Source organism: Topomyia yanbarensis, chromosome 3 (assembly GCF_030247195.1).
Source record: "Topomyia yanbarensis strain Yona2022 chromosome 3, ASM3024719v1, whole genome shotgun sequence".
Classification (NCBI taxonomy): domain Eukaryota; kingdom Metazoa; phylum Arthropoda; class Insecta; order Diptera; family Culicidae; genus Topomyia; species Topomyia yanbarensis.
The window spans coordinates 141,202,456-141,217,532 of record NC_080672.1 but is presented as its reverse complement, the minus strand read 5'-3'; the positions used below and the strand labels follow the sequence as shown (position 1 = coordinate 141,217,532).

General features: G+C 40.6%; 2 protein-coding genes across 3 annotated transcripts; one reads left to right on the top strand and one right to left on the bottom strand.

The window, feature by feature from the left end:
- Positions 1-1,264: 1,264 nt before the first annotated feature.
- LOC131690576 (transcription factor MafK) lies at positions 1,265-2,387 on the bottom strand. Of its 2 annotated transcripts, XM_058976469.1 has the most exons (4): positions 2,182-2,382; positions 2,005-2,111; positions 1,795-1,830; positions 1,277-1,726 (listed from the first exon to the last, which is right to left on the bottom strand). In XM_058976469.1, exons 2-4 carry the CDS (start codon positions 2,041-2,043, stop codon positions 1,361-1,363), a joined length of 441 nt encoding a protein of 146 aa, XP_058832452.1. In that variant the 5' UTR covers positions 2,044-2,111; positions 2,182-2,382; the 3' UTR covers positions 1,277-1,360. The 2 variants fall into 2 exon arrangements, with proteins under 2 accessions (XP_058832453.1, XP_058832452.1); XM_058976470.1 differs by lacking the exon at positions 1,795-1,830 and having other exon boundaries at positions 1,265-1,726; positions 2,182-2,387.
- A 4,816-nt stretch (positions 2,388-7,203) lies between these two features.
- On the top strand, positions 7,204-11,511 carry LOC131689465 (trimethylguanosine synthase-like). The gene is made up of 5 exons (XM_058974561.1): positions 7,204-7,316; positions 7,393-7,696; positions 7,812-9,153; positions 9,222-10,062; positions 10,284-11,511. The coding sequence occupies exons 2-5, from the start codon at positions 7,504-7,506 to the stop codon at positions 10,974-10,976; spliced, it is 3,069 nt and encodes a 1,022-aa protein (XP_058830544.1). The 5' UTR covers positions 7,204-7,316; positions 7,393-7,503; the 3' UTR covers positions 10,977-11,511.
- The last annotated feature ends 3,566 nt before the right edge of the window (positions 11,512-15,077 follow it).

Sequence of the window (15,077 nt, the reverse complement as noted above, 5' to 3'; positions counted from 1 at the left end):
GGTTCTCTTCGAAACGATTTTCGGTTTAATTGTGTTTCCGGTTTCTTGAATTATTTTCCTACTAGATATTTTGCTGCTAAAAAAGGTTTCCGGTATGAATGGTTAATATCAGCTTTTTCCCCTTTCTCCCACATTACACGTACGCGAAAATTTATATTTGTGAATCGAACATGTTTCTCACGTTGCATACGCGTAGGCGAAATCTACTTTAATCCCATGCATCTATGAAATGACTCACTTGTACTTATTACGATTGTGACTGTTAACACTTCGGTGTCGCGCAAATGGCTCACTGAACGAGTTGCCGCTGGTGCCTCGAGGCAATTTGACTAGAGCGGCGTGGACTCAGTAAACTAGCGCGAGTGACGGAACCCAGTCAAAATTTTCAATAGGAAGTTAAAACTTTTCCAGACGACTCAGAACGCTGCACAAATAGCTCGGTATTGGAACAAAATACCACTGAGGTAGCCTGTCAGTGTCGTTTTGGCGATATGTGCGCAGGATCGATTTTTCTTTTTTAGACACATCTTTTTATAAGATTGCGCGAGTCGATGCCAAACTTTCACACGTGTATTTTCCAAAGAACATTTTAGATCTGACCACTAGACGCGATTCCTACAAAATTTACACCCTTATTCTTGTTTACGATGAATGCGATATTCGTTCGAAAGCGATTCGAATGAATAGTAAGCCCATTTGATATTGCTGTCGTAAACCACTTTCGAACGAATCTCGCATTCATCGTAAACAAGAATAAGGGTGTAAATAATGTGAATCAGACTTTATTCATTTTTGAGTAAACAGCTTTTGGTTGCTGTGAGTCCCAAGGGATATGCTTGTAACCTGAGTCCCAGATTATGTGACAAAAAGCACTAGAACGAAATGACCAATTGAAATCATGCATGAAATGTTCTTTTCGGAAAAAACTTGATCTGAAAATTTTTGAAATATGGTTAGCTTTCAGATTAAAACGAAGGACAGTTGAGCTAGAATAAAGAACGTTGCCCAAAATCATCGAAAATAAGAACATGCCCTTTAAAATAAGGGCGATTGGTAACCGTCTCTAAAGCAGACCCTACACGAGACAGGAATATTGTCAATAAATATATTGACAAGACTGCTTCAATCCATCAATCCCATTTAACTTCTACAGACTCAATATTTTCAAGATGACCGTACACCATCAATATATTGATCAATAAATGATTTATTGTTAATATTTCTGCTCGTGTAGAGTTCGCTTAACAGTAGAATTAGTTGGAAAGGTATGCTTCCCCGGTTCTGTAAGAACGTCCAACACAAAATTTATTTTTGTTTTACATTTAATGGATCGAAACCAAACTTATCATTTTTCCATAATTTACAAAACATCCAACTCCGGTGGCAATGGAATCTTGTTGCTAATGGCAAATTTCCGCAGTGCTTCATACTTGCTGCGCATTGTTTCCACTTCATCCTGTAGTTTAAGATTGTTTTCATGCATGTCTTCCATGTCGCGCCATTCTTGCGATTTTTCCGTTTCAAGCTCATCTTTCTGCTCGATTCGCTTGATTCTGCAGCTGGCTGCATAGCCCCGGTTCTTCAGTGTTCTTCTGCGTTGCTTCATGCGCACGATCTCATCACGCGTAAGGCCCCGCAGCTTCAGTGTACGGTTGAGATCTCGCACGGATATGGAAACCAGCTCGTCATCGCTAATGTCCGGAATTGGGCAGGGTGATAAAGGAACCTACAACGATAACAAACGAACTAGACTCATTATTGATGTCCTTATTACTCAAACTGATAAATAATTACTTCATTCCAGTGACTTCTTTTCGAATGCATCATCGACTACAAGTATAGAGAGGGAAACTTTATCTATCTTCACTGTTTGACTCGCATTAGTAAATTGCAGCGTAACACAGTGAAGTGACGGTCAAATCGTCATTTCGATTGCCACTTCTTCAAGGACAATACACGATGCGAAACTCGTACCTGTGTTACGACAGTAGTTAAAATTCTTACCTGGGTACTTTTTCGCTCGCGTTTTATTTCCTGTGGCATTTTAGGGTCTAATCTTTCAGTAAAAATGTCCGTGCAGATGTGCAAACCTATCGATTTGAGGCACAGTACTGAAACGGCAGACAAAGCAAGATTGGAAAATGCAAGTCATTTTCGATCAATTATTTTCTGGAAACTTACCTCACGTTACTTTAAGAAGTAGGTAGAATTGTAGCGTTTGAAACTTTTTACAATTAAACCTTAGGAATTTACAAATATATATTGCAAATGTTATGGTTCTAGCAGGAACTTTTCGCTTTATTATTGTTTTTATTGAAATGTATCATTAGCCAATATTTTCCTCCCGCACAACTCACATCGAATAAACACAATCATTGAAGGAGAGAATGATGATTACGAAAATAAATTCAATGAGATAACTAGCAGATGAGGAAATGTCTTGCTCTTCGGCAGAGCTGCCAGAAAATATGGTTAAAAAATTTTGAGGATCGCATAAAAAAATGTCAATGCAGATAAAAAATTTGAATAGAGTACAGTCGGGATTCGCTGGTTGGGCCACATCTCTGTCCAACTAACGAATTTAATTCATTAGTTGGACCGACTGACTGACGTCAAAAATTCGCCAAAGGAGACGTTAGTAGTGTAATTGCATCTATTCACATCTCTAATACAGTTGTGAATCGCTGGTTGGGCACAGCCTTGACCAACTAACGAATTTGATTCGCTAGATGGACTGACTGACAAATGTCAAAAACTCTCCAAAGGAGATGTTGACAGTGTAAATGCATCTATTCACATCTCTAAATATTGTCAGATTGATTGTCAAAGTTAATTTGACACAAGATTTTGGCATTCAGACGCTTTTTTGTTGGACAATGGTCCAACTAGCGAACGTATTCCCACAGGGTTACTTTTGTTTGACATAAATACCATCCAATGTATACAGTCGTGATTCGCTGGTTGGACATTTTTAAACTGGACCGCCTTTTAGTTGGACGTCCGCTAGTTGTATCATTGTCCAGCTAAAAAGCATCTGAATGCCAAAATCTCGTGTCAAATTAACTTTAACAATCAATCTGACAATATTATGAGATGTGAATAGATGCATTTACACTGCCAACATCTCCTTTGGAGAGTTTTTGACATTTGTCAGTCGGTCCAACTAGCGAATCAAACCAGTGGGTTTCGTGCGAATCAAACACTGCTGTAGTCTCGAATATCTAGTAAGTTCAGCCGGGGATTTTGGCTGGTTCTACCTATTATTCCGGCTTCAGTGAACCAACTGATCCTAATTAGAATCGGTTATCACTGGAGCCGGAATGCTAACTAGAACCAGCCGGCTCATTTTCCGGCTGAACTTTACTGGGTAGTTGCCAATCAGTTTGGATGATCTTGGATCTTACAAAATCTTTCTCCAGCCATAAATAATTTCAAAGAAGAACGGGGGTACCCACGAAATAATTTTGTTTTGAGAAAGCAGAATATCTTCGGCCTTACAACACGCGAGCAAATTCTATGAATAAAGTATCGTTGGCGAATACCCATTCCTGAGCTACTTCGGAAATCTGAATGGATTCAGTATGGTTTCCAACTCAAATACAACAGCCGATTCCTACTCAATCGGTTGTTGCATTTGAACTGAAATCTATACTGACTCCATTTAGTATTCCGAATGATTTGACCGGGTAGATCCAGTTATTTTTATTAATGGAATTCAAATATGAATTTATAAACGCAAATACTTTTGATTTATAAGAGAAGATACTTTAGTAATGATTTTGCGAATCGGAGGCCCATGTACTGTTCGAGAACATGATGGCGTGTAGGGAACATAAAGAACGTATGAATAGTACAAAGCTGAGTGTATATAAGGAGAGTGACGACACTGTCAAAATTGGAACAATTCCCAACAAACAACGAAAGCGGAACAAGCCTTTAATCCGAGAGAATAAGCTGAACAAGAACTGTTTAAGCTATTATCCAGCTAAATTGTTTGTTGGGTTATTATTTGTCAGTGTCATTCCAAACGCGTCAAATTCATGCATTTTGACAGGTCGTTTGTTCGTTTGGAATATCACTGACAGATAATCATGACAGTTGTCTTCACTCTCCTTACATACACTCTGGTACAAAGAAGGTGCGCGGTAACCAGAAGGTCGGACAGGTCGTCAAAAAATTAATAATGATATGCTTGTGCTAATTTGAATTTTTCTCTCACTTGAATAAGATCCTATCATTCCATCGAATGTAATATATATTAATATATATATATATATATATATATATATATATATATATATATATATATATATATATATATATATATATATATATATATATATATATATATATATATATATATATATATATATATATATATATATATATATATATATATATATATATATATATATATATATATATATATATATATATATATATATATATATATATATATATATATATATATATATATATATATATATATATGATTCTGTCACGTTCGCCCGAATGACATTCGCCCGAAAGCCATTTACCCGAAGGACATTTGCCCGAATGCCACGAACACCCGAAAGACATTCACCCGAATGCAACATAAACCCGAATGCCATTCGCCCGAATTCCATATACCCGAAAAACATCGAAATGTCAATCGAAATTTTTTTATTTATTAAGATGAAGTACAAATTTTATTACATTTGATGCTATAAAGAAATTAATACTAAAGCTATACCAGTCGAATAGTTAATCCAATCACCTGGTTTGTATGATTTAACTAGAGTTTCCAGTTTTAGGTCCTTTCGCGAGTTCTTTTTAGACTTTTTAGCTGTTGGTACCGCTTGTAGTGTACGTAAAACATACGTACTAGAGGTTTTCTCTTCAAGCTGCAACTGCTTCAACACACCATAGAATCATTATGCCAGATTTTTTGGCAGCTTCCAGACAAAAATACAAACCTCTCATTCTGCCAGATTTTTAAGTTTTAGAAGCTGCTACACACACGTTTTGGAAGTTTTGGGTAATAATGTCCCAAATTTTACAAAAATCCTTTGATGCAGGTTCTATGAAAACTAAAATGTATACCAAATTTCGGTTGCTGTCAAGTGCCAGATTATGCCAGACATTTTTAGTTGAACTGCCAGATTTTCTTTGAAAAATAGTGGCAACCCTGCATAGAATTTCCACGGCTTAACAAACCGTTCCATTTATTGTGCTAGTCTTCCACATTATTGGTGGTTCTAGGAATCTTTGTCGATACATTTTCGAAAACTGACCACGAAGCGGGGGGGCAAAGAACGGTTATCGAGAAACTTTTTGATTAGTTTCTTTCCTACCAAAAATACAATTTTTACTAATGTAATCCAAAAAATCGTCGAGAGCCTTTGGACAACTTTTCCTCAATTCTTCGAGTGCCATTGGAATACCTTGATGGGGCAAGAAAACCAAGGCAAAAACTTGTTTGTAAATTAGTTGTATTCGGTGATCTTCCGAATATTTTGTCTGATGACCAAGTTGTTTTATTTTTCTGAAAAAACTAGTTTAGATGGAAGAATCATCCGTGAGTTAGGTAGAAGAATCATCCTGTCTCAAAATCCAATATTACGTAGAGAGCTATATGGTATATAGATTCAAGAAACTGCTCTTGTTTTGAAAGAAGGAATCAACCCTTATGTTTGAGTATACCGGGCAGACGAGTGGATCAACAGTTTCTTTGCAAACTTATTTGGCATACAGATCCAAGGATTTGTCATGTTTGAAAGAAGTAATAATGCCCCTAATTGTGGGAAAAGAGCTGCTCATGTTTAAAAGAAGGAATCAATCCCTAAGTGTGAGTAAACCGGGCAAACGAGTGGGTCACCGGTTTGATTGCGAGGGCTATTTGGTATACAAACTCAAAGAACTGCTCATATTTAAAGAAGGAGTCAACGCCTATGTTTCAGTAAACCAAGCCTACCAATGGATCACAGGTTTGCCGAGTAGGGACCTCCGCTTCGGTTCCTCGACCTCGGTAATTGTGGCAAAGCCGCATCACACTAGCTTCGCCACATAACACTTACTACTATTTACTAACGATGTTGTGCCAAATGGACTTCCACCATGCAAGATATAATTACTAATTTAATTGATTCAATTCGCTAACGGAACATCTTAATATATATTTACCTCGATCGATGGTGTTTCCGAAAGATTTATTATTATTTGGTCCGGTTTATCACAAGATTTCACCGCTCGAGCTGACAACAGCGTCCTATATGCATCAGTTTGCATCTGAAGAGCATTTGTGGCATTGGCAACCTCAGTGACGTCGGATAGTACACCTAAAAGCGATGTCGCATAACCACATTGGTCAGTGTACGGTTGACTAATGTGGCTTCGCTGCCGCTCAGTCGGCTTTAAACTAGCTATAGGCAAACAAGAGGATCACAGGTTTGCTCATAACTCCGGCGACGGGTGGATCAACGCCTCGTCCAACGGAACCTCAGCGGCTTTGCGCCGCTTCGGATCCTTGGCCTCGGATATGCAGCCAAGCCGCATTACACTAGCTCAGCTGTATAAGCTCACTTGTTATTATTCAGTTTATCAAACTTTGGTTAAAGATTTCACATGTTTTCACAATTACCGATTTTATATTATGCTTGAGTGAATGTGGTATTCGGGTTAATGACATTCGGGCGAGTGGTCCATTCGGGTTGATGACATTCGGGTAAATGGTCCATTCGGGTTAATGCCATTCAGGTAAATGGTCCATTCTGGTAAATGGTTTTCGGGCGAATGTGATAGAACCATATATATATATATATATATATATATATATATATATATATATATATATATATATATATATATATATATATATATATATATATATATATATATATATATATATATATATATATATATATATATATATATATATATATATATATATATATATATATATATATATATATATATATATATATATATATATATATATATATATATATATATATATATATATATATATATATATATATATATATATATATATATATATATATATATATATATACCTCGCATAAGGTGTAGAAATGTAGCCAACCGTCTTTTTCTTTTAACCCTCAAAAAGGCAAGGGGTCTTATACAGGACTGGCTATAAATACAAATTTGTATTTGGTGGCAACCCTGGATGCGACCACCTAAAAATGGTGTAACGTGTAACGACATCCGGTGTAACGACCGAGCCCAAATCGCTCAGCTGTCAAAATCAGCCATCATCTTTAATTTTGTAGTGAAAAATGTCTCCACTGTTTTTGTACCTCCTCCCATGTTAGGTAAATTTGTGAAAAAATCGTTTTTCGTGGCTTTGCATTTCAAGTCCATTCTTATGACCTTCTCTCAATTTTACAGTTGAAGTTGTTCCACTGGGATTTGCAAAGAACAGCAAGCCAGCGTTCGGAATCGACGTGTAGACAACTGGTAGTTTTAGCAGCCATTCGCTTGTGCAAGAACAATGACAAAATGAGCTCCAGCGAAGCCCACTGGGAACCTCTGGCGGAGATTTATTTGTCCTTTCCCAGTACCCAAGTTGAGTCGCCAGCAGTTTCCAGCCAGGGTAGGGAACAGAAAAACTGCACCTACTGTCTGTGCAGCCGTGTTTTCATTCGAAACTACTATGATGTCTACGTATCGACACTGGAACGGGGAGAGCCAAGTAAGTTTGTAATTTATTGAGTATGATAATCTACTAGCTTACACTATATTAGATCAAGGATGTCTACTTCCTCGTTAGGCATGTATTGTTTTAATTGGTACGTATCGTTAAACAGGTATGTCTGAAGCGTCCGCTATTGACCAACAGCAGCAGCAACAGTTGCAAGTCACGAAGGTTGCACCTGCCGAAGAAATTGTGAAACCGCAGCCAGGAGGTACTGTCGATGCGGGAGAAGAGGTTGAGGATGACGTGTTCAGTGAGGAACCTGTGCGAAAGCAGCTTAGTTTTGGGAGAGGGGTAGTTAAATGGGAAAGAGATGGAACTGGAAGTGAGGCTAGCTGTTACTTTAGTGCCAGTGCTTCCCATTCGGACACCAACTATTGTAGTACAGATGAGCACGAGCACATTTTTCACGGATCTGTTATCGCTCATCATGGGTTACATTCAAGCGATAGTGGTGCGGACCTCTCGGAGAAAAATTTCGAGCGTAAGAGCGGTTTCAGGGATGATTTTCTAGATGGAATTAAAGAAGCGTTGACAGTTGATGGCAAAATTGCGTCGATGGTCCATGGAGAACGCAACAACAGTCTTCCAGAGGTATTTGGTCGGGAAGATTTGCAGGAAGCTTGGGAAACATTTTGGAGTAAACATGGCGAATCGATCATTTGGGCTTCATGGATCGAGAAATACAGCGATTATATTAATCCCGAGTACATGGATGAAGCTTGCCAGCACGAAACAAATGAAATTTCATCACATTCCAAGAGTGAAGCCACTCCGGACACTACTTACGATGCTTCCAAACATTTTTCTTTCGACACTATGGAAGCTGATTCGGCGGAACCAAAAACGACCATGGAGATTGTTGTTTCGACTTGTTCGCCCCATCCTTTCAATCGTGGTGAAGCTTGGAACCCACTGAATACTACCGGTGGCGACATTTGGACCGCACACCGTTCAGGCTCGGGTGAAAATGATGCCTTGTTGAGTCCACGGTGCGATTCGGTCACATCAAGCATTCCTCTCACCATCGGAACTACGGATTCGATGACCAACGTGACGAGAATGACAATTTCCAGCTACGATTTTTGTAGCTCTAAGGTGAGCTCGGAATCTTCTAATCTGAGTGAGTCGAGTTTGAGCGAGCAAATTTCCTCCTACGGAAACAGTTCCAATAGTTCCGATATGTTAGAGACAGAGTGTCTTGTTGGGGGCAGGGGCGCACAGACCTCGGGCTCGGCTGCTGTTGCTACTGCGGGTACCCTTCAGGATGACGAAGCCGCTATGGACGGAGAACAGTACTGGCAGATTTTGTGGCAAAAACATTTCCAGGAGCTCTACGCAAAACATTACAACACGTTTATGACCAACCGGGATGAACAGCAGAGCGTCGGAGAGCGCTCGAAGCTACACAAAAGAAAACGAAACAGCAGCAGTGGCTCGAGTGGACTTCATAAGTAAGTTTGATTTTAATTTTACTTCTGAGATTGCAGCTTATGGCTATATTTTTTTTTTATTCTTTTAGAACAACTTGCGTTGATCAACTTCCGGAATTGGTCGCTCAATTGAAACTTGAACTTTCTGCTTCAAATGAGAAAGAAGAACTAGGCATCGTTACCGTTGACGGTGATTCTAACAAACAAACTTCTAACGACATAACAAACTCCAATCAACAGCAGAAGAATCAACATGCTTCAAATGAACATGTCATAGAGGATCTTACCAGTGCATTGGAAGCATACGGTCTGCCAACGACATTCGGTAAATCCGGCAAAAAGCAGTCCGGCCGTGCCAACAGCGAAGACGGTGACGATGGTCACCCGGAGGATCGTCCAATCAATCTGAAACGAAGCCACGAAAGTGACACCGAGGAAACACCAAACGATCGCCTCAAGGCAGCCTTTGAACTGATGGGTTATGCATTTTCCGACCCGGCCGCTCGGCCTCAAGGGTCGGGAAACGACAACGAGCAGCCAAATGATAATTCGACAACAATTATCAACATCACTGGTGAGGTTGTATACCGGAAGAAACATATAAGACTGCACAACAGAGTGCTGAAGATGAAGCACCACAAGCCTAAGCACACGTACTTCGATGACGATGGGAATGAGATGCCCGGTTCTGAAAAGGAAGAATCAGCAGCACAGGAAGCACTGATGCATACGTCTTCCGATGATGAGGATCGAAGCGCTGCCGTTCCTCCGCGGAGCGTTTCATCCAGCGTGAGATCCAGTACGGTATTGGAATATAGTCAACTGCAGGGGAAGGAGTCTCAAGATGAGGAAAACGAGAATGACGATGAACACAAAGTTGAGGAAAATCCGCCATCAGAAGAAGCAGCAGATGACTTTAGCTTTATTCCGGTAAGTTTATTACATCCTGTGCCGCCATTGGTTCTTGTTTATCCCAGACTTATTAATTTTATAATTTTTTTTACATGGTAGTTTTTTCGCTTTTTGTATATTTAACAATTGCGTTTACTGTCATTATGAATCCTATATTTCCATCACTAGCTTGGTCAAGATTTCCTCAAAGCAAACCTCTAATGCAATTTGAAAAAAATATTCTCATTTTTCGTCGTCAGGGTCCCGCCAAAAAGGAGAAGAAGAAAAAGCGCAAGCCCAAATTTGTGGCCAGTTTGCCACCGGAGATCGCCAATGATAAATCGCTGCTTAAATATTGGTACAAGCGCTTCTCATTGTTTTCCCTGTTTGACGCCGGGATCAAGCTAGATCGCGAGAGTTGGTTCTCCGTCACACCGGAGAAGGTTGCCTCGCACACGGCGGAAAGGTGCCGGTCGGATCTGATTGTTGATGCGTTCTGTGGCTGCGGTGGGAATACCATCCAGTTAGCATTCACTTGCAACAGAGTGATTGCAATCGACATCGATCCGAAAAAAATAGAAATGGCAAAGCACAATGCAACGGTGTATGGCGTTGCCGATCGAATAGAGTTCATTACAGGGGATTTCCTCCAACTGGCGGATCGACTTCGAGCAGACGTTATATTCCTGTCTCCTCCATGGGGAGGCCCAGGATATTTAAAGGACGAGGTTTATGATCTGGAAAGCTCTCTGATTCCTGTTCCGGCTACGGAGCTGATGAGTAAGGCTCGGCAAGTTAGTCCTAACATCGCTATCTATCTACCACGTAATTCCAACACGCAACAACTGACAATGCTAGCCGGCCCGAACAATGCAGTGGAAATAGAGCAGAGTTTCCTCGATCGGAAACTGATCGCCTTGACCGCCTACTACGGAGATCTTATCAATGGGTGAGTGGTAGACAGTGGAGCATTCTAAAGTTACTTAAACCAAACTTGAACGGGACAAGTTTTAGATTATCGGGAGTTTTGTACGATTTTTTGCTTGAGTTTATACAGTATTTTTACTGTATTTTTACAGTCAAAGAATTCACCAGCGGGGAACTGTGTTTTCCTCATGCATCAGATCAATAGCAATAGCCTCGGTATAATTTTATTTCTAGTGAATATATTTCAGCCAACGCTCGCCATCGTTCAACTACATTTTTCCGGTTATGTACTAACTATTAGTCAATTTAGTCGAAAATAACGCATTTAATGATTTACTAGTTTCGGTTCTCCTCTTTGTTTTAAAGTTTTGCGATAATCTTGATTTTAAAATAGAATAGTTTCTGACAGGCTTTATTTTTATCCTCGTTTGAAAAAAATATATAACTCATTGTAGCAATATGTTTGATATGGCAACTGGATGAAAATAAATGACTAAATTCTGAACATGTGCGCATTGATTGGATAAAGTATGAAAAATAAAGAACTACATTAATCGAAAATGTTCTTTCATTTCGACGTATCCTTTTGTCTAGGAATACAGGGTGTTGAGACCATTTCGCTATGTCCCTATTGTGTCCCATTCGGTGCAAATCGGGGAGATTGACAGCATTTCGCTTCGCTTAAAATCAAGAACGGCTATTTTTCGTGAGTGCGTCTATAGATGTGTGTGTGTGCTTTTTTGTAATAAGGCTTAAAAAGCTTCAAAATCCTAGCCTGTAGTGTTTTCCGCTTTTTTCCACCACAGAACTACATCAAAGTATTTCTTCGTAGAAGGGGGAGAAAGCTAGTTCACACATCTTTTTTTTCTCACGAGTTTTCTGAAGCTCTGCGACTCTTCTCTTGCTCTGCGTCATTCTCTGCCATCCATTACGCCATTTACATCCTCTGCTTATTTGATCCATTAACGTTCGAGCTCCACTTGGGGCCCTATTCTCACAGTCACGTCATTTAGTGACTAGAAGAAAGTTTCCTTCTAGTCGCTAAGTGACGTGACTGTGAGAATAGGGCCCTTGGTTTCCTGTTTTTGTTGGCCATTTAGCCCCGTTTCCGTAAGCTCGCAGCTTTATCGAGGTCTACTCCGATATTTCCCTGCGTTGAAACTACTCTACTCTAACTGAGAGTTTCCCGACGACGGAATTTCTCTCGGTACCGAATTTTTGCTTCGTGAGCTCGCAGCGTTGTTGAGATGTATTTGGATAGTCCCAGGTTCCCGACCATGGATTTCTCTCCGATATCGATGTTCGTTTTCGTGAACAATTTAGCTCCCAGCTTCGTCGCAATCTACATGTTCTAGTCCCTGGTGGTCTACTCAACGGACCAGCCGCTAGGTATCGAGCTCTGTCCAGTGATTCCGGGTGGAGCGTAGCTTTCGGTTCACTGACGCCCCAACAACCCACCGCTGACGTTTCGACGCGACCTGCTCGTTCTAGTCCTTGCCGGTGGATCTAGCCTACTCACTTGCTACCCGGTAGGGTGTCGAGGTCGATTCCAGGTGGAGCGTAGCAACGAGTGCGAACTACTCGAGCTAGTCCGCGGTGGTAGGTCTAGCCTACTTTACTGCGACCGGTAAGGTGCACTTATTCGAGCTGTCAGCTTGTTAGTTCGTTGATTGTAATTTTGTAATTTATTATTAATTAATCGCACGGTAACCTGTTGGTTTTACCATTACTCAGGTCAAGGATAGGCGTGGATGTCTTCTTCATTTCCTCCGCAGTTCCACTAGGCTCATGCGACTACTATACTGATGGTATTCCACGTCTTTTCTTCCTTACACATCTCTCGAAAGACATTATTTGCGCTTGAAGACGCACCTCTCTGCGTCGCTTGGGGCCACGCGTGTGCGCGACTTTTGGCATAAATACGTTAGGCATTAGTACTTAGGCATAATTACATTAAGCATAATGGACGTTAGCCATAATGGACGATAGGAATTATTCTCAAAAATATGAAAGTAATCGCAAGGCTTTCTTTATTTCAACCTTCACGAATCAGGAATCAGATTATATTGGCTTAAATGGCACGTTCCCCCTTATATAGTCGGGGATTTGTGCCTTGCCGTGTGTTTTCAATATATCCTGAGCGGGTGGATAGGAGATGGAGGAGGGAGGAAGTAGAATTGGAAAGGTGGGTAAAATAACAGCACAAAAACAACAACAAACAGCAGGTAAGATAAACTCACAAGTAGTTCAACTCGCCTGCGAGTAAGCCTAAAGCTCTTTATCACATTGGATAAGAAAATTTAATATGTCTGAGTTTCAGTCCAAAAATGGTGTCATCTATGTAAGGACAGCCGAAAACTCGAAATCGCAATTGCGCTACTGCTGGGCAGTTGCATATCAGATGATGTGAGTTTCCGATTCACAAAGATCACATGAAAAAGACTCAGCGCACTGAATAGTTGCCATGTGATAATTGAGTTTGCAGTGGCTGGTTAAAGCCCTGATCAGCATGCCGCAGTGGAGCTTCGAAAAATGTAGAAGATTTTCGAAATCACTGTACAGTGTACAGTGTACACGGTTGTTCTAGAAACGCCTTTGTTTGGCGACACGTTTGTAGATTTCTCCAATAATTACGGTGCTCGGACGAAGCCCAGGACCGTATTTTTCCCTTATCCAACTTGTCGAAATTGGCAGGGTGGGCTCAAGACCAACGAAGTCAATCGCTGAACCTGCCCCTGCCAATTCGTCAACCCATTCATTTCCAGTAATACCAGAATGTCCGAGCACCCAGACAAGGTAGATACTGTTGACAATGCTTAGTTCTTCGATTTGGGTTCGGCACGCGATCACTAGCTTAGACCGTGATTTATCTGAGCTAAGGGCCTTGATTGCAGCCTGACTATCGGAGCAGAAGTTTATAACTTTGCCGGACAAACTCAGTTGAAGGGCCGATTGTACCCCGCACATTCCAATCTCATTTCACGACAGTAGACACCAGAACCAGCACGTCCCTCCATCAGAGAACCGTCAGTGTAACAGACCACTTGCGTTTGTTGTTGTCTTTCCATATAGCCAGACAACCACTCCTCTCGAGACGGAATCTTCACATGGAATGTCTTGTAAGGAAAACTACCCGTGAGCGTAATAACGCTGGGAGCAAGAATATTTTCACCCCATGTAACCATTTGTGACCACAATCGCGTGCGACTGGTAGCAAGATCAACATGGTTACTGTTCCAAAGCCCAGTAACCTGCAGTCTGTATGCACATGATAGTGCTTATTGTGTATGTGTAATGGTTTGATATTTAGAAGTGCCTCAAGAGCAGCAGTCGGAGTTGTGTTGAAAGTACCAGTCAACGCCATTCTTTGCAGATGGTTTAGCTTTAACTGAACTGTCATCATCTCTCCCCTCTGCCACCACACAAGGCATCCGTATGACAGTATTGGACGTACAATTGTCGGGTAAATTCAATAGATGTATTTATGTTTGAGACCCCAGGTCTTTCCAAAAGTTCGTCTGCACTGCCCGAAGGCGATGCACGCTTTCTTGACTCTTAACTCAATGGGAGCAGAACAATTCAGTTTGGAATCCAATATAACTCCAACGTATTTGACTTAATCTGCAGACAGTAGCTCAGAAAATCTTTCGGAGAATACGTTTACAGTCGTGATTCGCTGGTTGGACATTTTAAACTGGATCGCTTTTTAGTTGGACCTTCGCTAGTTGGACCATAGACTTTTCTACGGCTCATGTACGTACACGTCACATGACACAAACACTACATCACTAGCTGCTGATGGAAAATAATAAACAAAGGCAGAAAAATCAAATGGGATTGTTTTCAAACAGAAAAGTGTTCGTAAGAACGAGTGACAAGAACTCAATTGTGCAACTAAAAAGCATCTGAACGCCAAAATCTCGTGTCAAATTAACTTTGACAATCAATCTGAGAATATTTAGAGATGTGAATGGATGCATTTACACTGCCAACATCTCCTTTGGAGAGTTTTTGACATATGTGTCAGTCGGTCCAACTAGCTAATCAAATTCGTTAGTTGGACAAGGCTGTGGCCCAACCAGCGAATCACTACTGTACTTCGAATCACACTTACCATAAGTGCGGGC